General features: G+C 35.2%; 1 protein-coding gene and 1 long non-coding RNA gene across 3 annotated transcripts; both read left to right on the top strand.

Annotated features, from left to right (window-relative positions):
• The first annotated feature begins 584 nt into the window (after positions 1–584).
• Positions 585–4,848, top strand: LOC126594437 (pentatricopeptide repeat-containing protein At1g05600). 2 transcript variants are annotated; one of them, XM_050260744.1, is made up of 3 exons: positions 585–2,451; positions 2,877–2,968; positions 3,727–4,848. In XM_050260744.1, the coding sequence occupies exons 1-3, from the start codon at positions 979–981 to the stop codon at positions 3,848–3,850; spliced, it is 1,689 nt and encodes a 562-aa protein (XP_050116701.1). In that variant the 5' UTR covers positions 585–978; the 3' UTR covers positions 3,851–4,848. The 2 variants fall into 2 exon arrangements, with proteins under 2 accessions (XP_050116701.1, XP_050116702.1); XM_050260745.1 differs by lacking the exon at positions 2,877–2,968 and having other exon boundaries at positions 586–2,451.
• A 12,762-nt stretch (positions 4,849–17,610) lies between these two features.
• LOC126594319 (uncharacterized) lies at positions 17,611–18,763 on the top strand. The gene is made up of 2 exons (XR_007613211.1): positions 17,611–17,859; positions 18,535–18,763. It is a non-coding gene; the product is annotated as an uncharacterized LOC126594319 (long non-coding RNA).
• Positions 18,764–24,961: the final 6,198 nt, after the last annotated feature.

Below are 24,961 nucleotides of genomic sequence, written 5' to 3' on the forward strand. Positions count from 1 at the left end.
TTTGTACAGATTTCAATTTTTCTGCATGTTGCACCTTTGTTGTACTGAAATTGATTTTAGGGATTTAGGAATTAGGGTTTCTATTTTTGTACAGATTGCGATTTATCTGCATGTTGCTTGATTTTTGTACTGAAATAGATTTTAGGGATTTAGGAATTAGGGATTCAGTTCAGTTGCTTTGAATCCGAATTTGGGGATTTAGGGAATCGGTTCATTTGCTTTGAATTTTGTACTGAAATCGTTCTTCTCGGCTTGTAAACATGTTGATTTTTGTACTGAAATCGTTCTTCTCGGAATCCTTTATTGTAGATTCAGTTCATTTGCTTTGATTTAGCATTTGGGGATTTAGGGTTTCGGATTATTTGCTCCGGCCGTGTTCTCCGATGAGTCCATACCAAATATCGCGATAGTTTCGAAAATATCGCGATATTATCGATATTATCGATAATATCGCGATATTCTGCCGAAAACAAGTTGGATAGTTACTAAAATATCGGGGTCCCAAAAAAACGATAATATCGGCGATATTTCGCCGATATTATCGATATTTTCTACTGTGTTCGTAAGAATATTGTTACTGCACCGACTGATGAAAACTTTTATTTTATTTGGGACTCGCAACATCCAAATCGATGCCCATTCATAATTAACACCCATCTTTGACATATATATTCATGATCAGAGGTAATTTCTTGCGGCGCCCCATTTTTCATTGACTTAACACGGCAGCAAAAAGAAGACACAACAGCAGCTCGACCAAAAACTAGCTGGGAAACAAAAAAACACAGCAACTAGTTCGACAAGACGAGGAGGAGGAGTCTGTCGGAGCGAAAATGGATCTCGAAGCAGGCCAACAGGTACTATGGCACCGCCCCGGTGATTCAATGGCTGCGCTTTCAGTCTCTTGAAATAGCCTCTCTTGCAGTTGCACACCAACTGTTTGACAAATTGCCCGACTGAAAGTTCAAAGTTCGAAGCATGAGTATAAGATGGCCAAGGCTGCTAACACCCACACATCTCTCTCAGATTATACGAAAGCAGAAAAATCCATTGACGGCCCTCCAAATTTTCACTCAAGTGAAATCCAAGTACCCCAATTACCGTCACAATGGTCCAGTCTACGCCACCATGATCAGCATTCTCGGAAACTCTGGCCGAATTGCTGAGATGAAGGACGTGATTAACACGATGAAAAATGACTCCTGTGAATGCAAGGATTCAGTTTTTGCAATTGCAATTAAAACCTACGCGCAAGCTGGATTGCTGAAGGATGCAGTGTCTCTGTTTAATAACATTTCCAAGTTCAACTGTGTGAACTGGACGCATTCTTTCAATACCCTTTTGGAGATTATGGTGAATGAGTCCAAGCTTGAAGCTGCTCATCGCATTTTCGTGGAGCATTGTTGTGGATGGGAGGTGAGCTCTAGGGTTCGGTCCTTGAATTTGCTCATGCTTGCTTTGTGCCGGAAGGGTCGTTCAGATATTGCCCTGCAAATTTTCCAAGAAATGGATTATCAGCATTGTAATCCGGATAGGGAAAGTTATCGGATTTTAATGAGAGGGTTGTGTGAAGATAAGAGGCTCAATGAGGCAACCCATTTGTTGTACTCGATGTTTTGGAGGATTTCTCGGAAGGGTTGTGGTGAAGATGTTGTAATTTATAGAACCTTGTTGGATGCCTTGTGTGATAATGGGGAGATTGACGAAGCTGTCGAAATTCTTGGTAAGATATTAAGGAAGGGGCTCAAGGCCCCTAAGCGGTTTCGACACAATCTTGATCTCAGTCGTTATGGAAATGGCAAAGACACGGGAGGCGTTAAGTTGTTGATTAATGAAGCTCTGGTTAGAGGTGGGATTCCCAGCTTGGCAAGCTATAGTGCTATGGCAATTGATCTTTACAATGAAAATAAGATTGGTGAGGCTGACAAAGTGCTCAAGGAAATGCAAGATAACGGCTTTAGGCCAACAGAGTTGGTCTTTGAAGCAAGGGCGGCTGCATTGAGTGGTGAAAAGAAAGTCGTTGAAGCAGTGGAGGTGATTGAAAAGGAGATGGTGGAGGCAAACTGTGTACCAACTCTAAGAGTGTACAATGTTGTGATGAGATGCCTTTGTAGTGAGGGGCAATCGGTTCTTGCCATTTCGTATTTGAAGAAGATGGAAAAGCAGGTGGGTTGTGTTGCTGACAAGAAAACTTATGGCATTTTAGTGGATGGGCTTTGTGAGGAGAGACGATTTCTGGAAGCAAGTCGAGTATTGCAAGAGATGTTGATCAAGTCACATTGGTCCTGTGCTGAGACTTACAGTCGAGTGATTAGGGGTCTTTGCTCAGTGGGCAGGCAATATGAAGCTGTTATGTGGTTGGAGGAGATGTTGAGTCGGGCTATGCTGCCGGAGCATTCAGTATGGAACTCATTGGTGGTATCTGTGTGTTCTAACATATCCAATGTTGAGGTTTGCTCTGAGACCTATAACCGACTACGAAATTCTTAATTGTTTCTTGCTCTTATTTATGCATTTTCATTTGTGTACACCGTCTTGTTAGTAGTTATAGTAAAAGAAGACCTCTTTGTTCTGTAAAAATGAATTTTATATAACAACAGCATAGCTCTTCACTTTCGTATGATACTTCTTATGATTCCGAAGAGGGAACAAATTCGAAGGATTGTGTTTGTATAAAAAGGGTATGATTTGCTTTGAAGATATCTAATCCTTCTTCGTTATGTTTTGGATGCTGATGCTGTGGTATTTTGTCGTTCAATGAAATCTGATTTGATTGGTTAGGGAACGGAATATATATATTCACAACCTATATGGTGAGATTTCATCTTAAGGACACAATAATGAAATTTGAAAAGTTCTAACATATTTTGTTGCAGAATTGCAGCGAGGGTCTTCTTGCTTTGACGGAATTTGGAAGACCGTTAATGCAAGATCGTCTAGTTACAGGAACAGATACCATATCAGACTGGTAATTCTTACTTGATAACCAATTTTGTGGTAGATATGCTACGACTTGGACTTGATTTTGGGTTCGATAGTCTTAACTTTAACGTGATTGAAACCCAAGTCTGCTGCAAAATTCAAACCCAGCCCTGTAGCACACGCACTAACAGAACCTTGGACGTTCTAGGTACAACCTCCTATGGAATCCGTTACCTCATTATGGATGACAACCACCACTCCTCTAATAGAGCCTCGGGACGGACTTGCCCCATCAACATTTAATTTTACTTCGTTTGGTGTGTAGTAAATAGATTAAATCAAACTCATCTAACAAAATTTAATACAAACTACCACTGCTTATCTTGAACGACCTTCCGCAAGGACTATTTCTGTAGAGAAAAAAAAAAAAAGAACATTGGAATATCTCAGTTTGCTATATATCTCACCTATTGTACACTAATAAACTGAAATATCTCACTTTGGTATGTATCTATCATATGCATCTTAACCATTTCGTTAATTGCCTTCATTGGAAAGGACCAACGCATGTCAAGATAATATGATAATTAAGATTTAGATGTTTAGGCATAATTTCATAGATTTATTTATTTACTAATGTTAAGAAGCTAGTTACGATTTTGTTGTTTTCATAATATTTTGCCAAGCTGCTCGTCCTGGGCTAACAGCACAAGCCGCGGAAACTTTGATTACAGGCAAGTAATGTTTTGATGAAATATAATTATGTTTTCATACTGATGCTGCACTGCTGCTTCTTTGTTTTAGGCCTCCATTACACCACACCGCAAATTCGGAGGCAAGTTTCACCTTTTTTTCAGTAAGGCTACGTTCGGGTGATGGACTTGTAAGTGCCAAGGGATTTAGGATAACCGATGAAGAGATATACTAAAAACGGGGGTTGAGAAATGCATTCCGTGATCATTTGGTCTTGTCGAGAACAGAACTCTTCCGGTCAAGGCTGACTTTGCAACGTGGTTACCTAAGGGGGCATCCCTCGGCGCCAGATTGACTTAACGCTCCTAGTAACCCCAATACCGAAGGTTTTTAATAGGAAACACCTATCAAAATCCTTGGATTGGAAACATGTATCGAAATCCTTTTGTTAGATCCTATGTTGAACGGACTTGGACGTATTCTAAATCGGATGCCTGGAACAGTCTGCGAGTCAGAGTCCACTTTGAGCACTTTATGCCCACTTTAAAGCTTTATCAGAGTATGCAACTTCTTCGGACATGCTGGCTCAAAGGCGACATAACTTGGGGTTTCTTGAGTGGACCGATTGAGTCGATGTCCCATTGCATATAGTGTTGAGCTCTTCTGCATGCTGAGGATTCATCAGAGCGTACTTTTGGCACTTATCACAAGTTCGATCACAATCTTTTGCATCTATTTTCATGGTTGGCCAATAATACACAGAAATAAAGGCTTTCTGAGGGAGGGATTGTCCACCAGAGTGGTTGTCAAAGAGACCCCTGAGTGCATGTTGTATAGAATCTCCACGCCCCATTGCGGAAAGACACACGAGTGTGGTCCAAATTCATGTGTTAGAGCGGTTACTTGTGCATTCATGATTTAATAGGGATGAAGGAGACATAAGCTAGCTAACAAAGCCAAATCAATTAGATCCCATCTTTATGTCACAAATCAAAGTGAACATTTTCTCGGACCCATCAAATCAATTTGTTTTATTTGGTCCGTACAAGATATAAGGAAATGTGTTCCATGTGCACACATGAGTTAAGCAGAGTAGTATGCTTGTACGCAAGTTCAAATTCTTCTCCCCGCAATTTATTTAGAATATGTGTCTTATTTTTTGTAAAAGAAGTCTTCCGTTCCCAATTCTAGAATTATGTTCAACATCATATACTAGTATGACTTTGTCAAAAATCTTATATTCTAAATTCGAGACGCTTTATGCTATTCACCTAGGGGTGCTTCTCGGAAGGATAGGATCGGATCGGAAACACGTTTACAATTTTCGTTCCAAACGTTCAAAATCAGATCGTATTGGATGACAATTTTTTAATAGTTTTTAGCATATTCGGAAACAGAGCTGCTCTCCTAAGGTCCTCATTTTGAGGACATATGAGGTCCTTTTTTAGATGAGTTATCAGATTAATCTGATTGTAGATTAAGCTGTCAACTTAAATAATTCATGTTATAAGGAAACAAAATACTTGACAAAAAAAAAAAAAAAAATTAATAAGAAGAGAGAAAAGGTTTCACATCATGTCTAATTCCTTCCATCTGCAAAACTTAATCTCCTCATCGAATATCTAAATTCAACAAATCCAATTGCATAAAACCCTAAGACCAACTCCAATCCTGGGCTATTTGCCAAATTTCCCCCCAAACACCACCCAACCCAAGCTAAAACATTGGGCTAAAAGCTAAATGCTAAAGCTGGGCCAAATTTCCCCCAAACACGCGTGGACTCGCATGATTTTGGGCCAGTCTCGGCCCGGTCACTCATGGACGCGCCCCACGAGGGCTGCTTGCCATCACGTCCCAACAGCGTGGGACCCCAACGTCAGGGTCATGTCGGCCACTTGCCCGAGCCCAATGGCTCTTTTCCGCATCTGAGGACCATCGTTTAAGGACTGTTGGTTGATCCAACGGTCCAGATTCAAATTTCATTTTTAAAAAATATGTTATTTTAAAATACATTGAATCCAACGGTTGAGATTGAATACACTCAAATCTAACGGTAAAAAAAGATCTAACGGCCCAAATTAAAATCCAACAACTAAAATAATTAAATAAATTTATTTAACACAAAATTTACCCAAAAACTCTATAAATACCTATGTATTTGTTCAAACATCCACACAAAACTCAATTTTCTCCTACAATTCTTCCAATTTATCTTTCTACCATTTCTTTCCATTTCCAAATTGTTCAACATGGCAAGAGAGCATGTTAGAGGTCGTAATTGGACCTGTGAGGAAGATGTGTCTTTATGCTTAGCGAAAGTTGAAAGCTTGCTTTGTGAAAAATTTAATGATTTTTTAATATTTATTGGAATTTAAATTTTTTTAGATTAAAATGTTCATAAAATTAATTTATAATAGTCTACATATTTATTTATTTAAAAAAAAATTGATTTAAGAAAAAAAATTAGCCTAAGTTCATTCTTTAATAATTCCGGGCTAAAATTTTAGGCCAGAAGGGTTGGAGCAGAAAAAATGTTTCTGGGCTAAAAGCCAAATTTTCCGGGCTAAAAATTTTTGCTTTTAGCCCAAGGGTTGGAGATGGTCTAATAACTTTACACATCCAATTTCATCGAATCATTTATCAATAATATTCAAACTGAGTTAGTTACAAAGCACCAAAACATTGAGATTGTGTGGTTTCGAAAATTGGAATCCCCTTCTTCGTGAACACACAAACCCTTTTTTCATATGCAATTTAACAACGATGCTGAAAATTTTGAAAATTTTGAAACAGATCCCTCTCCCTTTTTCATAAGCAATAAGGAAAAAACAAAATACTCAGAGGAGAGACACACAACAAGTGTGGTCCAAATTCATGTATTAGAGCGGTTACTTGTGTATATCATCATTTAATAGGGATGAAGGAGACATAAGCTAGCTAACAAAGCCAAATCAGTTGGATTCCATCTTTATATCACAGATGAAAGTGACCATTTTCTCTGACCCTTCCATCAAATCACTTTGCTTCATTTAGTCCATACAAGATACAAGGAATGTGTTTCATGTGCCGACATGAATTAAGCAGAGCAGTGTGCTCGCTTCATTGTACACAAGTTCGATTTTTTTTCCTCACAATTTAGTTAGAATATATGTCTTCTTTTTATGAAAGTAGTTTTCCATTCCCAATTCTAGAATTCTGTTCAACATCATATCCTAGTATGACTTTGTTAAATGAGAAAATTGTAGAAATGGTCCTTCAACTTTAACTTATTTGGAGGAATGATCCCTCAACGAAAATTCCATGACCATTGGTGACGGGTTCAATGCTCCGAACTGGTGAGTCTGCTTGACTATGGCCATAGGTAGGGTGAAATTCTCCATAGCCTCTCCGAACCTGGAAGGGGTGGATAACCATGGTTTGCCACCATTTGTCCCCATTTTTTTCAAAAAAAAAAAAAGAAAACTCATCAAAATGTGCAGTTGTGGTCCTTCTCGTCAACTCCGTTAGAATTTCGTCAAAATTAGAAGGACCATTGCTACAGTTGGATTAAAATTGAGGGGCCATTGCTCCAAATTAATCTTCGGAAATAGAGCTGCTCTCAAATTAATCTTCATGTAGATTAAGTTATAAACTTAAATAATTCCTATTACACGGAAACAAAATACTAATTGACAAAAAAGTAAGAAGAGAGAAAAGGTTTCACGTCATGTCGAATCCTTTCCATTTGCAAAACCTACTCTACTCATCGAATATCAAAACCCAGCATATCCAATTACATAAAGCCCTCATAACTTTCAACATCCAATTTCATCCAGTTATTTATCAATAATATTCAAACCCAATTAGTTACAAAGCACCCAAAAAAATTGAGATTGTGTTTCAAAAATTGGAATCCCCTTTTCCTTGAATGCATGAACCCCTTTTCCATATGAAAATTTCCTACGACGATGATAAATTTGAAACAGATCCCTCTCCCTTTTTCTTACACGAAAAGGAAAAAGCAAAAAACTCAGGAGGTTAGAAGGGGAGTGAACGATCGAGAGAGAGATAGAGAGAGGAAAGGGATTTGGAGGAGAGAAACGGTAGGAGAACAAGACAGAAGATTTCACGCGAGATTTTTTTATTTTTTATTTTAAATAATCACTTCGAAGAATTATTGTATTTGGGTGTAACAAAGATTATTTAGGTTGATAGTCTAATCGACCATAAGATTAATCTAAGTTCATGTGAAAAAGAACCTCATAGATCCTCAAAATAAGAACCTTAGGAGACCAATCCTGATTCGGAAATTTCAAAATCAGAGTAATCTTAGATATTTCGGAACATACTTCGAAAATTCATTTATTTTATAATTTTTTGAATATTCTCTAACTTTTTCATCCATCAATTTATTGTTCTTTCTTAAAATTTGATATATGCTTCTATAAAAATTTAATTTATTTGCGATATACTAGTATGCTTATCGTTTTAATATATAAGTGTATGTTGAATATAAAATAATGAACAAAATATACCTAAAACTAATAATAAAACACAAAAGTTAATTACAAAACAAAATTTAAGAAAATAACTATAGAAGATCAAAATACTTCGGAGGTTTTTTTACTGGAATAATTTTGGAACACTATGGAAAAATTCGGATAAAAAATTTCGGATTAAAAATTGGCTAAATCGTCAAAATGGTCCCTGAGATTTGCATAACTCATCGCTTTCGTCCCTGAGATTCCAAATCAATAAAAGTTGTCCCTGAGATCGTCCACCATCCATCATTTTGGTCATTCCGTTAAAAACTCCGTTAAGTGTCCCGGAGCTCTTGGCCGGAAGTTTGGGCAATTTTCAAAGCTTCGTAACTCAATCGATTCTTAACCAAATTCGACCCATAATATATCAAAATGAAGATAGGAAAGTGTAGAGTACGATTATACATATTTCAAAGCCCAATGGTTACCAGAGATGGCCGAAAAATAGCCTTAAAGTTGACTTGTTCGAGCGAAAACTGAAAAACTCGCCGAGAACTGGGTAAATTTTAAACGTTCATAACTTCTTCAATACTCAACGAAATCAAGTGATTCAAAAACGAAAATCATACTTCTTGACGAGACAAAGAGAATGGTACCTTTTTGACTGCTAGATCGCCGTGGTTTGGCCGGAAAACAGTTTGAAAGTGGCTGTCTTGGTCTCAAGTTAGCCACTTTTGAGCCATTTTCCGGCCAAACCACAATGACCCAGCAGTCGAAAAAGGTACCATTCTCTTTGTCTCATCGAGAATTATGATTTTCATTTTTGAATCACTTAATTTTGTTGAGTATTGAAGAAGTTATGAACGTTTAAAGTTTACCCAGTTTCCGACAAGTTTTCCAGTTTTCGCTTGGACCAGTCAACTTTGAGGCTATTTTCCGGCCATCTCCGGCAACTATTGGGCTTTTAAATAGGTATAATCTTATTCTACACTTTCCTATCTTCATTTTGATATATTATGGGTCGAATTTGGTTAAGAAACGATTGAGTTACGAAGCTTTGAAAATTGCCCAAACTTCCAGCCAAGAGCTCCAGGACACTTAACGGAGTTTTTAAGGGAAGGACCAAAGTGATGGATGGTGGACAATCTTAGGGACCACTTTTATCGATTTGGAATCTCAGGGACCAAAGTGATGAGTTATGCAAATCTTAGGGACCATTTTGGCGATTTACCTTAAAAAAAGTTACTGCCGAAATCGCAATGACAGTACCACAAATAATCCTTAAAGTTATTATAAAAGTTAATTAATAATATCCTAAGAATTAAATTGGATAAACCTTGATTGGATTTGATTGTGTTTCCCTGAATAAAGGAATATGTCTTCAATGAGAAAAATTTAAGGGTAGAGATTAGTTACCAACTCTACTTTTAGTTCTCTTGCCTTATCTCCTTGCCATGAGTAGAGAAGCTTGGAGAAGTCGTAGTCAGCAACTCAGGTCTTTTTGGTGGTTGAATTGCACGTGGAACGAATGTGGGTCTAGCCAATTTAATGAGAGCATTCTCGTCTTTTGTGGGTAAAAGTTCACATGTCAGCTTCAGAATTTTATAGATTTTTTTTTGCTCCACAAATTACACCGTAGGTAATGAGAAGACCACAAAGAAAAATGAATTGACAAATAGAAATGAGTTATATCCTTGGATAAAAATAACAAATTACAATCTTATTTAGCAACCAAACTAGACAAACCTATAGGCCGACATGTCAATAATGAATAAAATTAGACTATCAACTTAAATAGAAATGAGTTATATCCTTGGTTACAATCTTATTTAGCAACCAAACCAATCAAAGTTCTAAATTTAGAAATGAGTTATATCCTTGAATTGACAAATATGTGAACCAAGACTCAACTCAATAAAGAGAAAGGAGTTCAGATTTCTTATACCTTTGTTGAATCCTCTTTGCATAAGCCAAGGCTAATCATCCATGAGAGAGGACCTTCATTCCTTGCTTCTTTGCTTCATGGATTTCTTGGAGGAGGATGAATGAATGGATTCTCCAAGTTCCCAAGAGAGGGAACCTCTAAGTCTCCACACCAAGGAGATGCATTAAAGTAGAAGATTAGTGTTTTGGGGAGGATTTGATGCTAGTAAATCTTCCCTAAGAGCATCCCCAGTAAGGAGCTCTATACGAGGCTGGAAAATTGGGGATATAGCCCATTTGAGAGCTTTGAGGAATCTTTGGGGCTTTATCAAAGAATTTCTTCCAATGATGGGCTATTTATTTTGGGGCTATATATAGGGCTGTATATATATTTATTTATGTAATAATTTAATTACGCGATAACTTTTATTTTTATTTTTTGTGTTAATTTTTCTTAAGTTGATTTTTAGGCTTGTTATCTAATAAATAAATAAAAAATTATGAACATTTCAACCTAAAAAAATCCAAATATGACAAAGTTAGATTTTATTACTTATGAATCGTTGGATTAGGTTTCCTTATCTCATCTTATCTGTTGATTTGTTTCTCTAAAATCTGACAAGAAGTCTTATATCTTATAACTAAATTGCAATGTCCTTGCAATTTAGGTATGTTGTTTATTTATGTTTTCGGTTTAGGTCTCTAAACTTTCAATGTCATTTTAATATGTAGTGTGTTTTTATTTGGAAATTAATAAAACTAAGCCCTTTTAGTAAAACATCGTATATCATTTTATGTCTTAAGCATTAAAGGTGCGTTTGTTGCACCGGACTGTCTCAGACTGGACTAGCTGCAAGGACTAAGCTGGACTGGATTAGACTAGACTAAGCTGGACTAACTTAGTGAAGCGTTTGGTGCAGTGTCAGGACTAAGGAACAGACTAATAACAAATTCCAATATTATATTATTTAATTTATATTTATAAATATTTTACATTATTTAATAAATATTTAGTAATATTTTATTATTACTTCTGTCTATTTTCTCATTCTAGAAACCTTCTCGTTCATCCCCTCTTTCTTCCTTAATTTTCTCCGCCCCTCTCCCTCTGTTTTCTTTCTAATTTTTCTTCGTCCATCTCCCTTTTTTTTCTTCGTCCCTCTCCCTTTTCATCTCCATCTTCTTCTTTTGTTCTCCGTTCCTCTCCCTATTTTCTTCCTTTTGTTCTCTATTCATCTCCCTCTTTTGATGAAAGAAATTAACATCAAAATTAAACCCATAAGTTGTTCATCTCCCAACTTCATAATCTACTGCAAATCTTCACAATCAAACCACAAAGCAAGAAAGAGATTGAAAATTTAGGAGTTGGGAGAGGGTTGCATATGCGATTGGCCTGAAGGTAGAAGATGGGGGGTTGGATCTGGTTTGCATTTTATGGGTGTTGTGATTGAAAATTTCAAGCTCACCTCACTGCAGATTTATTGGGTTTCTGGTTTTCTCGATGTTGTGTGATTGAAAATTTCAAGCTCATCTCACTTTTAGATTTTTGTTTTTATTTAGGTTTTCTGAGATTTTGGGTGTTGGATGTGGTTTTGAAAATAGAACGTTTGCAGATTTTTCTTCTATTTTGTTTCGATTTTGCCGAATTTGGTCTTGAAGATGGTTAAGGGAAGCAAGGATGAAGTAGATGGATGTGTGTAACAGGAGGGGGAAGCTAAGGTCTTAGCAGTCCGCCTGATTTCGAAAGGTCTTGCTAAGCCCCTTTAGCGAAATGTTTAGTCCAATTTAGTAGGGGCGAGTCCCATTAAAGTTAGGCCCTTTTGTAAACAAACACGGGATTAGACTAAAAGGTAATCTTGTCCAGTCCAATGAGAGCTAAGGAAGGCAATCAAACACACCCTAAACATACAAATAAAATAGAGGAGGACCCTTGGAACAAATATATGTAAAGAAAAAGAATAAAAGAAAGAATAAAATGAGAGTATAAGTGTATTTGCAAGTGGGGGGAGAGTGACAGAATTTGGCTCACATGAATAGCAACATTTCTTGTGGGACTCATTACTTTTTAGGGCTAGATGTAGCCTAATTTTTTGCTACCCAAGGAAGAAAGTTGATAGCCCAAGTGGTGGATCTAGCCCAGTTTTTTGTCTCATTGGGGATGAAATTCTTCACTAGGGCTTCAAGTGTAGCAACTTCATGGAGGATGAGAAGCATATGTTTTGCTCTCTAAGACTCATGAAACCCTAATGAGGGAATAAGATAATTGCCTTTATATAGCCACTTACATTGAGTGACACAATTGAAATCAAAACCAACTCTCCCTCACATTCTTTATGGCCGGCCATGTGGGTTCATTGGGCTTCTGTGCCCTTTGTGTTTTAAGTTGTCATACAACTTAAGTTAATGGGCTTAACTTATTCGTTTAATTAATTAACATATTAATTAATTCTTGCCATAAACAATTTAATTGTCCTTACTCAACCCCGTTGTTTTCTTCAATCTTAACCTTACACAATGTACAAACTATTAGGTTCTAATTAGCAAGGTATTGGGCGATTAGTACCCTTACTGATCAATTGTGAATTGAAACTTACTCCTTTAATGAAGATTAGTGATTGCTAATCTTCAAGGCTTCCACAAGCCATAAGTGACACATAACAGTATGTCATGGCTACCCAAGCTAAATAGAAGAGGTGGAGAACCTATTCAGTTTGGGATTAGAATGCAATACAGTCGTTCTCTAAACCATTACTCTTGATCATATTGTTTGGATGATAGTTTATTTATGTCTACTATCCAATATGATCATCTTGTTTATATGATTACTTTGAATGTGATTTGGAACGCACTTCCTAAATTGTATTCATATGTCTATGGCCGTAAACTCTTAACCATATCATAGATTTTTCTCCTTCAACGGTTTGAAGGTTAGAGATCCCTTATTGCACATTCACATGCCATCATAATTAAGTAGCTCAACCCCACCTATGTTGTGGACACCTTCAAATGGAATGCTTTAACATAGTCAAAGACTAAGGACCTAACCACAATAAAACTATGATGCCTCAGGTCAAAGAACTACATTGCATTATCCCAACTAGTGAGTTCTCATATCACATGAGTATTATAAGTTGATCGTGTTCAGGGGACTCATTCTCTCTTGAGTACCTACATACTTGTCTTGCTGTCATTCACACTAATAACCTGAGTCCAGTCGCTCTATGGAGAGAAAACATAGTATGTACTGATCTATGCTTATTGTCAATGCTCAATTGGTAATCCTATGATCAGGAATGTTTATGATATGTGTATGAAAGAGAGAGGTCTCATGAATCAAACTTATTTAGATCACATTCTGTTAACTACATTTCCTTGGACTTATCATTTAAGTGCATACCATTTAATGAGATGGCTTTAAACAATAATCTTTGTCCTTAGATTAAATTGAAATAGTTTAATATGTGAAATGTTCGTAGAGTATCATCATATGATTGGTTTTGGAGCACATTTCCAACAATAGGTCAAGTACGAAAGTGGGTGTTCGAAAAATCTCAATGAGAATTCAATCGGAATTCTCATTCCTCGTAGTTGTAGTTGACAATCTAGCGAGAGGGCGCAACTACTGGCGTCGCAATCATCAGCATCCATCAATCACTGAGAACTAGTGATAAGGCTCAGTGATCCTTGATAAAAACTAGGTATAGAGGGCTAAAGGTGGAAGACGACCGTAACGTAATCATTTCCTTATGTTGATGTGCCCGGAGCTTCTAGCTCAACTGAGCTGGAGCAATTTGGCGTAGTCGCGGCTTCTAGCCATGACTTGGACAAAATTTAGGTTTTTTATTTATTAAAAAGAAACATGGCTTGTTCCAAAAAGAAAAAAGAAAAAAAGAAACGTGGCTTGGCTTGTGGCTCAACGCGAGCTAGGCTTCAAAATTCCTTTTTTCTTTTCTTATTCACACATATTTAATTCACATAATATAGCAATATTTTTTAATATAATGTATGCACAATTTATGTAGAATATATAATTTGTAAAACTTAAAGTTGGGTCAGGCATTATGGTGAAGGTTCATGCAATCAAGGCTGAAAAAATATCGAGATAAAAACCGTTGTTTTGGAAGAACCTGGATTGCTTAGTAAATATTGTGAATGGTTTTGTAGGAGTTCCTCCTCTGGATTTTGGATTCCATCTTCAAAGCTTTTATCACGTTCAACACAAGAAAAATAAATTGAATCAATAAAGTATATGAATTCAATAAAATCAAAATTTAATCAAATATTTATAATTGAAACGTAATACTCCCCTGATTGAAGATGAACAAATTCCCTTTAACGCAGCGTCAAGAGCATGCTGATAACATGTTGTGGCCTATAATTAACTGAGAGAAAGAGAGAGGGTGCATGACATAAAAAAGAGATATGGAGAAAACGGTTTCAGGAATTCTGTGCGTTATTCCCTAGTCATTGTGCCTTTGTTTATAATAAACCAATGAGGATTCCTTGTAGTAATACAATCCCAAGGTAAATGATCTTTTAGTATGGTAAATACAATCTACTAATGATTTACACAATCACACATGTGCTAGAAGTATATTCATAACAATATTATCCGACATTGAAATATATAATCAATACATTGCAAATAAAAATAGCACAATCGATTCACAGCAAATGCAAATAAAAAAAAAAGCATAGCGGATTTTATTTCGGCTTGATCTATGAATCTATATATATATAAAGTGAGAATGCCAGTTTGGTGAAGCTTTCCAAAATGCCAAAAATATCCTTACTTAATTACATAGCACAAATCAAGGATTTAATAGCGAAAGAGGGATAAAAAGGTAAAAACATTAACTACAAAATTTGAAACGTGAAAGGAAAGTGAAAAAGAATAGACAGTTGCCAGTTCAGTTATCAGTTCTACTTCAACCTCCCATGATCCAACCAAGCGAGTTTGACGGTTCCCACGATAGAAACTAGAGAGCAGTTTAATGATTCCCACGATCTGAGTTCAGTTTAAGGTTCAACAATCACATCACTACCCATATACCACCGTTATATGCAAATGAATAATTGAAAAGAGCCCAATTTAGAGAACCAGACTTCGGAATGCATTTTGGAACCCATCCTTCTTCACACCTTCGATCCTGGACACCCACATTCAGGAGCCCATCTCTTGGCCGTTGCTCATCTTCCCTTCTTCTCGATCGCGATGTTTAAGTAAGTTTTCCATTTTGTGCAAATCCCAAACCCCAACTTTCCTTACTATTTAGCTTTCGATTTCAACTTTTCATTCAACAAAATGCATGCTTTTAGGGTTTCTTAACCTTAATTTAATTATTCTTCATCCATTTTTCACCAATTTATGTCACTACTTTGGTTCATCTCTAATTCATTTGGTGGGAAATGACATTGGAATACCTTGAGTGTTTAGTTGGGGTTTCGATTTGATTTCAATTTGTTTTAATTTTGTCTCTGCTACATTCACCATTGCTAAAACGATGCTATAGTACTGTTTATGATGTTTTCGGTGAGGATTTTAAAAGAAACATATGAGCATTGTAATTGTGATTGTTAAAGATATTTCCATATGAAAAAAAAATTAGTACTATCAAACAACTAATTGTAATTGTGATGAGCATTGTAATTGCAATGGGTCTTTTCAACCTGGAGGATCCCAACAAAGCAAAGGATGTAGTTCATGATTTGTTCTATGGTACTTTGATTAGCGTGCTGTGTAATATTACAACAATTCTAATACAAAATTAATTTTTTTTTTCTAGGTCGGACACCTAGAGGCACCCTACATTTTTGTAGGTCAAACACTCTTATTTACTGGATTGCAAAATACAATTGTATTTATATGTGATTGCATTTAAGTTCTAATATTTGGTTTATTGGAACTTATTTAAATTCCTCTGTGCTATATCTTCTTCTTTATTTTATAACTTTATGAGTTCCTTTTACCTTGTTCTTACATTCTTATTTCAGACAACTTTGCATATTTCATTGAATTCTTAAATGAATTTTCTTGCTTTTTTAACTTTTTGCACATATATCATACAGAGCTCTCCTCCACGCCTTTTCCGTATATATGATTTCTTCATCTTAAGTCGGCAATCCAGAAAATAAGCTTCAGAATTTACAAAAATCGGTGAGCATTTCCCCAGTTTTTTCTAGTTTTAGTTTTTTTATTTGGTCCCATCATCTGCACACTGTTTTTTTCTTTTTTTTTTTCCTATCTTTCCTTCCGTGTCCTTAGTAGCTTCCATCACTCTTGCTCTCTCGAGATTGCATTGAAGCAGAACACGCACTCACTCGAGGATGATCTAGTAAGCATTTTCTTTCTATGTGATACTCTTTCAGATTTTCTGTGTTTTCTTGCTGGGTTTTGTGTTTACTGTAGTCAATTTTGGGTTTTGTAGAATGAGACAGCAAGACGGAAACTCGAAAACGAAGAAGCAGAGGAAGAGGTCAGTGATGAAAATAGAAGCAAAAGTAAAAGGAAAAAAACGTGAGTTATTTTTTATTATTCTCCTTTTTTTAAGAGCAATTTTTGGATTTTATATTGTTTTTTTCTATTAGAAGACTGAGAAAGTTTTGTAAGTGGATGTCTTTTTGTTGTTTTAAACAATTAAACTATACCAATATTGTTTGTATTGCATTAACAATGAATGGAATTTTGGTGTTTCTACATCTCCATATTTGGGTGTGGTACTGTCGTTAATCATCTAACATCTCAATGCTCATATGTTTGATCAAATACTGAGTCTTTCTGGTCGTAAGCTGACATCAGTTCGTCTTTATGTCTCAGTTTTTCTGATGACACTCATGTGTGACCCAAATGTATAAAATTTTGGACTCCACTTTCTTGCTCACAGAATATGTTAAGGGATATATCATTGTTCTATTATTGCATGTATGCTGGACAAGCTTTAAAGTGCCTTTTGTTAATAGGTTATTTGAACTTTGAATAAATGGATCCTTTCTATTTCCATTGAGCTCAAGCAGTATGAAAAGTTTGACTGTTGAGTAGATGAGATGACATCTACTTTTGTCTCTTTGCCTTTAACATTTTCTCACATGTTTATTAGTTTCTTTTTGTTTTTACATTTCACCATGCAAACAAAGTATGAGACGATGGTGATGTATTGTAAGAAGGTTTAAAAACCATTGTACGTTTCTCTTGGTTGTGTTAAAAGTTTATTAATTTTGTTTGTTTACAATGTGCAGGCGCTCCTAATTTTATATAGCACTTATGAATTTGGGATATTTCAGGGAATTAACAAGCTGACCAACAATATTACTTTTTTACGGCAAGTGTTTCTTATCATCTATTATTTTTAATGGTTATCTTTTCTAGTCCTAGATTTATGAACTTAATGACTTTTAATTTGTCTTTAAACCATAGAAATGTGCATAACTGGTACGACCATAACTAAAGTTCCCTGTAAAACAACACCATCTTCTCCTCTATCAATAATGTCAACATCATCAAATCTTTCTTCACCGTGTCCCCATAAGTCTGGCTTCCCTTTCTCTATTGTAGATTGAATGCAATTTTGGCTTAAAGTAAGGCAACACAACCTGATACATATTGGTTCACAAATCATCAGCAGAGAGAGAAAAGAAACCGACATACCACTATGATGAAGAAAATTAGATGATTTTAGATGAGTGAAGTTTGAAATGGTTTAGGGTATTGAGGTAGGGAAAATCCCCAAGTCCAGTTCTAATTGTTCACTCTTTTCGTTTTCTTTGTTCCTTGCAAATTCATGAACAGGATTGGGACTACAAAGTGGAAGCCTTGAAAAATTGCGTTTTGAAATTGGAGCTCTCTCACCAGTGATTCAATCGGGTATTGATCATATCCCTTTTCCATTTTTACCATCACCAAATTGGATGTGTGTTTTCTCTTGATTTCAGTTCTTGGTTGTATCCATTTTTCACTCCTATAATTTCCCAAATCATTAGCATATAGACTGACATAAAAAACATAGAGAGAGACAATTATGGATTGCATGCTGATGCTTATTTAACTGATTTTTTTTTTCATATAAAAGTGTGCTTTTACGAATTGGTTTGCAACCCTGTTATATTTGCAGAACGGTGCCTCATGTTTATTATGATCATCTTAATTAGTTAGAATTTCAATTTAATGTCATATATGTATTCTTACTCTTCAGCTTAATATTATGACGTGCTATGACTTGGAGATACTATTATGTTTGACACTATTTGACCATTAGTTACACTTTCAAAAATCTTGGTTTTATAGAACATGTTTATCATTTCAGTTAAATTATATGGACAATTGTGACATAGCCATTTCTTATTTAACATAAAACATAGTCATTTCTTATTTAACAGAAAAAAGATGTACTGAATTAAGCTTAACTGTTTTATGATGTAATATTTATAGTGTTGGAATAACCTCAATTATTTCAGTTGGCTTAGCCTGGTCTTCTCTTGGCCGATTCTTCATCAACTCATCCTGCTTAACCTCAATTATTTTAGTTGCCATTTGTTGCAGACCCATTTGTCATACACTCTTACTAGTTGCAAACCCATTTGTCGAGGCTTGAAGAAAAAAGAAGGGGGGAAAGTGTATTCTTGCCATAGATTTTCTATTGGCAGTGAGCCTTGAAGAAAAGGGAGGGTGATAACAGCGGAAGAGGTGGTTTTTTGCTTTTGGCCTTTTGTTTTCTTCATTTTGCTAAATGTTGAGTCTTGAGAAAAGAACTTCTAATGTTGAACCCCAATTCAATGTGAAAACATAACCTAATCATGTTAGCATACAAACCTAATCGTTATTTTGTTCAATTTACACCTTTTCGTTTCTAAATGAATATAAATTTCCATTTTGTATTTGCATTCGAAACCGATGCTCAAAAAGCTACCTAGTATCAACTCTATCCTATATTTCATCTATTCCCACTCCCTTATAATCCTAAAAAAAATTAAAAGAATTATGCTTCAACCAAATGCTTGACTTAAGTATTTGACAATTATATAATGTCCATTTATAAATTAGAGACATTCACATTAAGCTAACTCGACAAGAAACATATCTCACTGGTGTAATAGGAAATGTTGACATTAAACAATGAGGATCTTTTCCCCATCCGTTGCTTGACATTAAACAATGAGGATTTTTTTTTTAGCATAAGAACAAAAATTAGTTGAAAGTTTCATATATTTTTGTCTATTTGCATGTGTCTGAAACGTTGATCACATTATTTTCATACATACATGCACATATAAATTGATATTGAGTAGAAGAATTTTGGAGAGTTAATATGTGCATTGAATTTATTTTCATAACTTATTTCATAACTAAAATGTTGATCACATTATCTTCTCGGATTACATGTACGCAAGGTTTCTACATAGTGGTAATTTTGTTCATAACAGTCATGATCTTTCATTTCTAACTGTTTATTATTCTGTTTTCATTTACTGCTCTAACAATTGTTGTCTTCTTCATAACTGTTATTATGTCCAAGATCAAACCAATTATGAACAATTGATGTCCTCTAACAAATAAAATTTTGACCCATGTTTAGTTATTCATAATCTTCTTCATAATCTCAAATATCCATGTAGTCCAAAATCATCTCTAAACACCGGCGGGGTTTGAGAAGGATTTTGAAAATCATAACAGTTATTCATAATTATGATTTTGTTGAGGAACCTTGCGTACATGCATTTTTTTATTTTTTTATTATCCATTTGAACCGAATCATCCCATCCCCATCCTCACCCCAATGACCAACAAAGCATCCCAAAATTTCTTAAGATGTGTTGATCACAAATTCTTAAATATCATATCCTTAAACTAATGAACCAAAATTACTAATAAACATAATAACCGAGAAACCAAAATTACTAAAATTTTAAGGATATCATAACATTTTAGAGCTTATATGTGCATTGTTGAGTCATTAGAGCAAACTAATAAATATAATAAACCTACATTGAATACAAATTCTTCTTTGTCATGTGGTAGTCTTTTTAGCCTCTTATTACGGGTATTACACATTTCTAAAAACTTTTTATATCATGTCCAGCCCACATCCATCATTTATGATAGGGTTTAGGGCTATTAAAAAAGTTTAAAATTCTACTCACCCAGTTGACATAAAAATTAAAACTCTATAAATGATGCTAATTTTTTTTAAAAAAAAAACATGAAAGCTAAATCATATCCAAGTCCTAACACCAACCGGTAAGTCTATATAGGCCCATCATTTCCTTGCACTGATAATTATTACACATCAAAAGTATTTTGTGATCATTTTATTTTGTTCTTTTGTATTATAGTGTTGTGTAGATAAAGGTTTTTTTCTTCTTTTGTTTGTAGGCATCTTTGTAGACTTTTTCGTATTTGTGGAATGTCACAGAATTTGTATTCAATTTAGGTTCATTATGTTTATTTTTTAATTTTTTAGATAAATTTTTCCATGGAGAATGCTCAAAGTCGTGCAAGACAATGGCGTCAATCATTGAGTCCTAAAGAACATCAAAGATATCTAGCTCGACGACGTCTAATGGCACAAGAAAAAAGACAACAAATTCCAACTCTATATGATGATCATACTATGACATCCCCTAGTAACATACAACAAGAAATTCCTGGTATTTATTTCATATTCTTTTTTCTTTAACTCAACTAATGCAAAAAAAAAAAAAAAAAAATCTAATTTCTAATTTCTAATTATTTTTTGAACTATGCAACAAGTAGGTCCCAGTAATATACAAGAACGAGTTCAATTGGCTAACTATGATGTTGAGGTCGACCCTGGTAATATACAACAACAAATTCATGGTATTTATTTCAATTTCTTTATTTGTATTTGTTTCACACTTAAAAAATTAGGTAATATTTTAGAACACTATTTTGTGAATTGAAATCTCATTTTATTCTTTTGTTCGATACTCTCATATTGATCTCAATGTTGTAGTTATTTTTAGTGGTAGTCTTACGAAATATTAGACTCACAACTAAATATATTAAATATTAAACACAAATTTTTTAACTAATCATATTATAATGTGGTCTATTTATTAGAACAAATTGAGCATGAAAGCGCGAGTTCAAGGGTTTTGTCAGATATACAAATCGTGATGACCAAACTTCTGCTAGAATGCGTACTCATATAGGACAATTGACACATTCAAATAGGTCACAAATATCTGATGGGATGTGCTCAATTCCTCCCCATAATGGTGAGCTTATTATATCATTCTATCTATATATAGATATATTATTAGTTACAAATAGAATTCTTATACTGAGTGTTGGATATTCATGTAAAAATATTAGAAGAAGAACATGCAAATAAAACCAATCGTCATGTGCACCAAAGTAGAGGAAGAAAAAACCACAATTGTGCTAGAAATTATAATGAGAATCGGGGTATCCTAGGTTGCCAATTACCTACTCCAACCACATGTCTGTACTGCTATGCACAATTGTTTACTCGAGAAACTTTGAATATGTGTTGCTTGAAAGGAAGAATTGCTTTACCCCTAATACAGTATCCATCAGAAATGGTTGCTCTTTTCTTTGACCAAACAAATGAGGGTAGACACTTTAGGCAAAATATTCGAGCTTACAATCACGCATTTGCATTCACTTCAATGGGAGTATACGTGGATGAAAGAATAAATTTGGTGGTCCTGGGATTTACACATTTTGTGCTCAAGGTGCATTATATCATAAGATTGGTGGACTTTTACCAAATGAAGGGAACATACCGCGATTTTTACAAGCTTATATATATGACACTGAGCATGAAGTTGAAAACCGAATGTGTGAACAACCATAATCCTTTTGTTCATACATTGCAAAGCCTTGGACAACACCAAGATTTGCCGAATTGCAAGTTGATCCTAAAAGAGCAACCAAGAAATCGACGTCAGTATAGTCTACCATCAACATCACAAGTTGTGGCAATTATAATAGATGGAGATAATGCCACAATTCCAAATGGAAGGGATATCGTGGTGGAGACAATTAGTGGAAGACTTTCTCATGTCCAAGACTATGTTGGATTTTATGATCCGTTACAATATCCATTATTGCTACCTTACGGTACATATGGTTGGAATGTTAATAGTCATGATGATGGTGGAAGAGCAATAACATGTTGCGACTATTATGCTTATATGTTACAGGTTTGTACCGATATCATAATTTACTTCCCAGTATATATAGATGAATGATGATTCTCATATTAAAAGCAATATACAAAATTTGCTTTTGCTGATACGCCATAATGGATCATCACTTTTGCTTCGAGATGGATGTCTCTTGCAACAATATGTTGTAGATAACTACATTAAAATTGAATCACAAAAACTTAGATGGTTGCGTTCTAATCAAGCCACAGTTAGAGCGGATCTCTACAAAGGACTTGAAGACTCTTTAAATGCATGTCAACACAATGCAGGGATATATATATATATATCGGTTAAGTCATTAGTATTTAGGAATATAACTTTGTTCAAAGTGTTTACAATATATATAGCTACTAATTGAAAATAAAAAATTATTAGGTAGCATCGAGCGTAGAATTATTTTACCATCATCATTTGTTGGAAGCCCACGTGACATGTACCAACGATATCAAGACGTAATGACTCTAGTTCAAAGATTCGGAAAGCCAGATCTTTTTATTACCATGACATGTAACCCAAGTTGGGAAGAAATCAAAAGCGAATTACTCGCTGGACAAACACCACAAGATCATCCTGACTTATTCACTAGAGTATTTCGTGTAAAACTTGAGCAACTAAAAGAAGACATCATTGAAAAGGGGGTACTTGGCATTGTTGTTGATTACGCATTTGTTATTGAGTTTCAGAAAAGTGGTCTTCCACATGTGCATACATTGGTGGTTTTAGATGAAAATGATAAGATCAATAACCCAGATGAGTATGACCGAATTGTTAGAGTTAAAATACCAAACAAAGACCTAGAGCCTCAACTTTATAATGTGGTGTTAAAGCATATGATTTATGGCCCGTGTGGGGTTCATAATCCTTAATCTCCATGTATGAAAAATGGGAGTTGTAAGAGAAAGTTTCCCAAACCATTTGCACCAGTCACTGTTCAAGGGAATGATTCGTATCCAATTTATCAAAGACGAGGAAATTGATTGCCTGTCTCACTTGATTGACAAGGAAACATAATGGTTGATAATAGTTGGGTCATTCCATATAATCCATGGTTGCTATTAAGGTATGATTATCACATCAATGTTGAAATTTGTGCAAGCATAAAAAGTGTCAAGTACTTATTTAAGTATGTTTACAAAGGCCCAGATAGAGTGACAATCGAAGTGCAATCAGACCCTGAATACGATGAAATAAAGCAGTTTCAGGATGCAAGGTGGGTTTGCGCACCAGAGGCATTATGAAAGATATTCAAGTTCATTATGAATTGAATTTACCCATCTGTTGAGCGATTGCAAATACATCTTCCTAATATGCACCAAGTTCAGTTTCGTGCCGACGAGAGTATAACAAATATTCTATATGATGAGAGTACCAAAAAGACAATGTTGACTGAATTTTTCACACTTAATCATGTGGAAGCAAAAGCGCAATGATACTTATACATGGAGATCCCATCACATTATAGATGGATTCAAGCTCAAAGAAAGTGGTATAAAAGAATGAATCGTAACAAGGTTATTGGGCGAATATATGCAGTTTCACCTGCTGAAGGCGAAAAATTTTACCTTCGAATTCTTCTTAATCATGTTAGAGGACCAACATCCTTCACAAACTTGAGAACAGTTAATAGGGTTTTGCATCCAACATAAAAGCAGGCAGCAGAACAACAAGGTTTGTTAGAAAGAGATGACAGTATTCGACAATGTTTGCTAGAAGCCTCCACAATTCAGATGTCGTCGGCTTTAAGAAGATTATTTGTCACTATATTGGTATATTGTGCACCAATTGGTGTTCGAGGGTTATGGGATGAGTTCTATCCATCCATGATACAAGGATATGTTTTCACGACTAACATAACTCCCACATTTGCTACTAACAAACTCTTGCATGAGTTGAACACACTTTTGGTTCAATTTAATAAGAGTATAAACGAGTATGATTTGCCCTAAATGACAAGAGGAATTGAATCAAGTTCAAGAATGACAAGATGTATTGAAGATGAAATATCCATAGGTATTCCACAACAAGATCTTGATGTAATCGAAAGCTTAAATGATGACCAAAGAAGTACATTTAACACAATAATGGGTGCAGTTCAACGATCGGAGAATGCAACTTTTTTTGTGGATGGTCCTGGTGGAACTGAAAAAACTTATTTATATCGTGCATTGTTAGCAAGCTTGAAAAAGTTGGGGCACATAGTATTAGCAACAACATCATTTGGAATAGCAGCTAATATATTGCCTGGTGGGAGGACAACACATTCTAAATTCAAGATACCACTTAATATCAACATCATCGATGTGTTCGATCAGTAAGCAATCTGATTTAGCAAAGCTAATACAAAAGGCAAAAGCAATTATCTAGGATGAAGCAACAATGACACATTGTCATGCATTTGAAGCACTTGATCGAACGTTTAGAGACTTAACAGACATTGACTTACCATATGGGGGAAAAATAATGATATTTGGGAGAGACTTTCGACAAGTTCTTCCTGTTATCCGAAAAGGAACAAAGTTCGAACTAATCCAAGCCAGTGTCGTTAAAGCATCATTTTGGGGCATTGTCATTTATAATTCAATGAAGTAGTAACTGGAAATCAAGTTGTTTGCATACATGTCATGTGTGGAGAAAAAGCCTCTAGCTATCCCATCGATCATCTTATTTCTCAAATTCGTTTTACAATCTGTCTAGTTTTCATACTTGTTTGTTTGTTTCAACTTCATCCAAAACTCAATCCCCCTTTACTTTAGTGTGTCTAATTAGTTAGAATC

The sequence above is a fragment of the Malus sylvestris genome, chromosome 12 (assembly GCF_916048215.2).
Source record: "Malus sylvestris chromosome 12, drMalSylv7.2, whole genome shotgun sequence".
NCBI classification, from domain to species: Eukaryota; Viridiplantae; Streptophyta; class Magnoliopsida; order Rosales; family Rosaceae; genus Malus; species Malus sylvestris.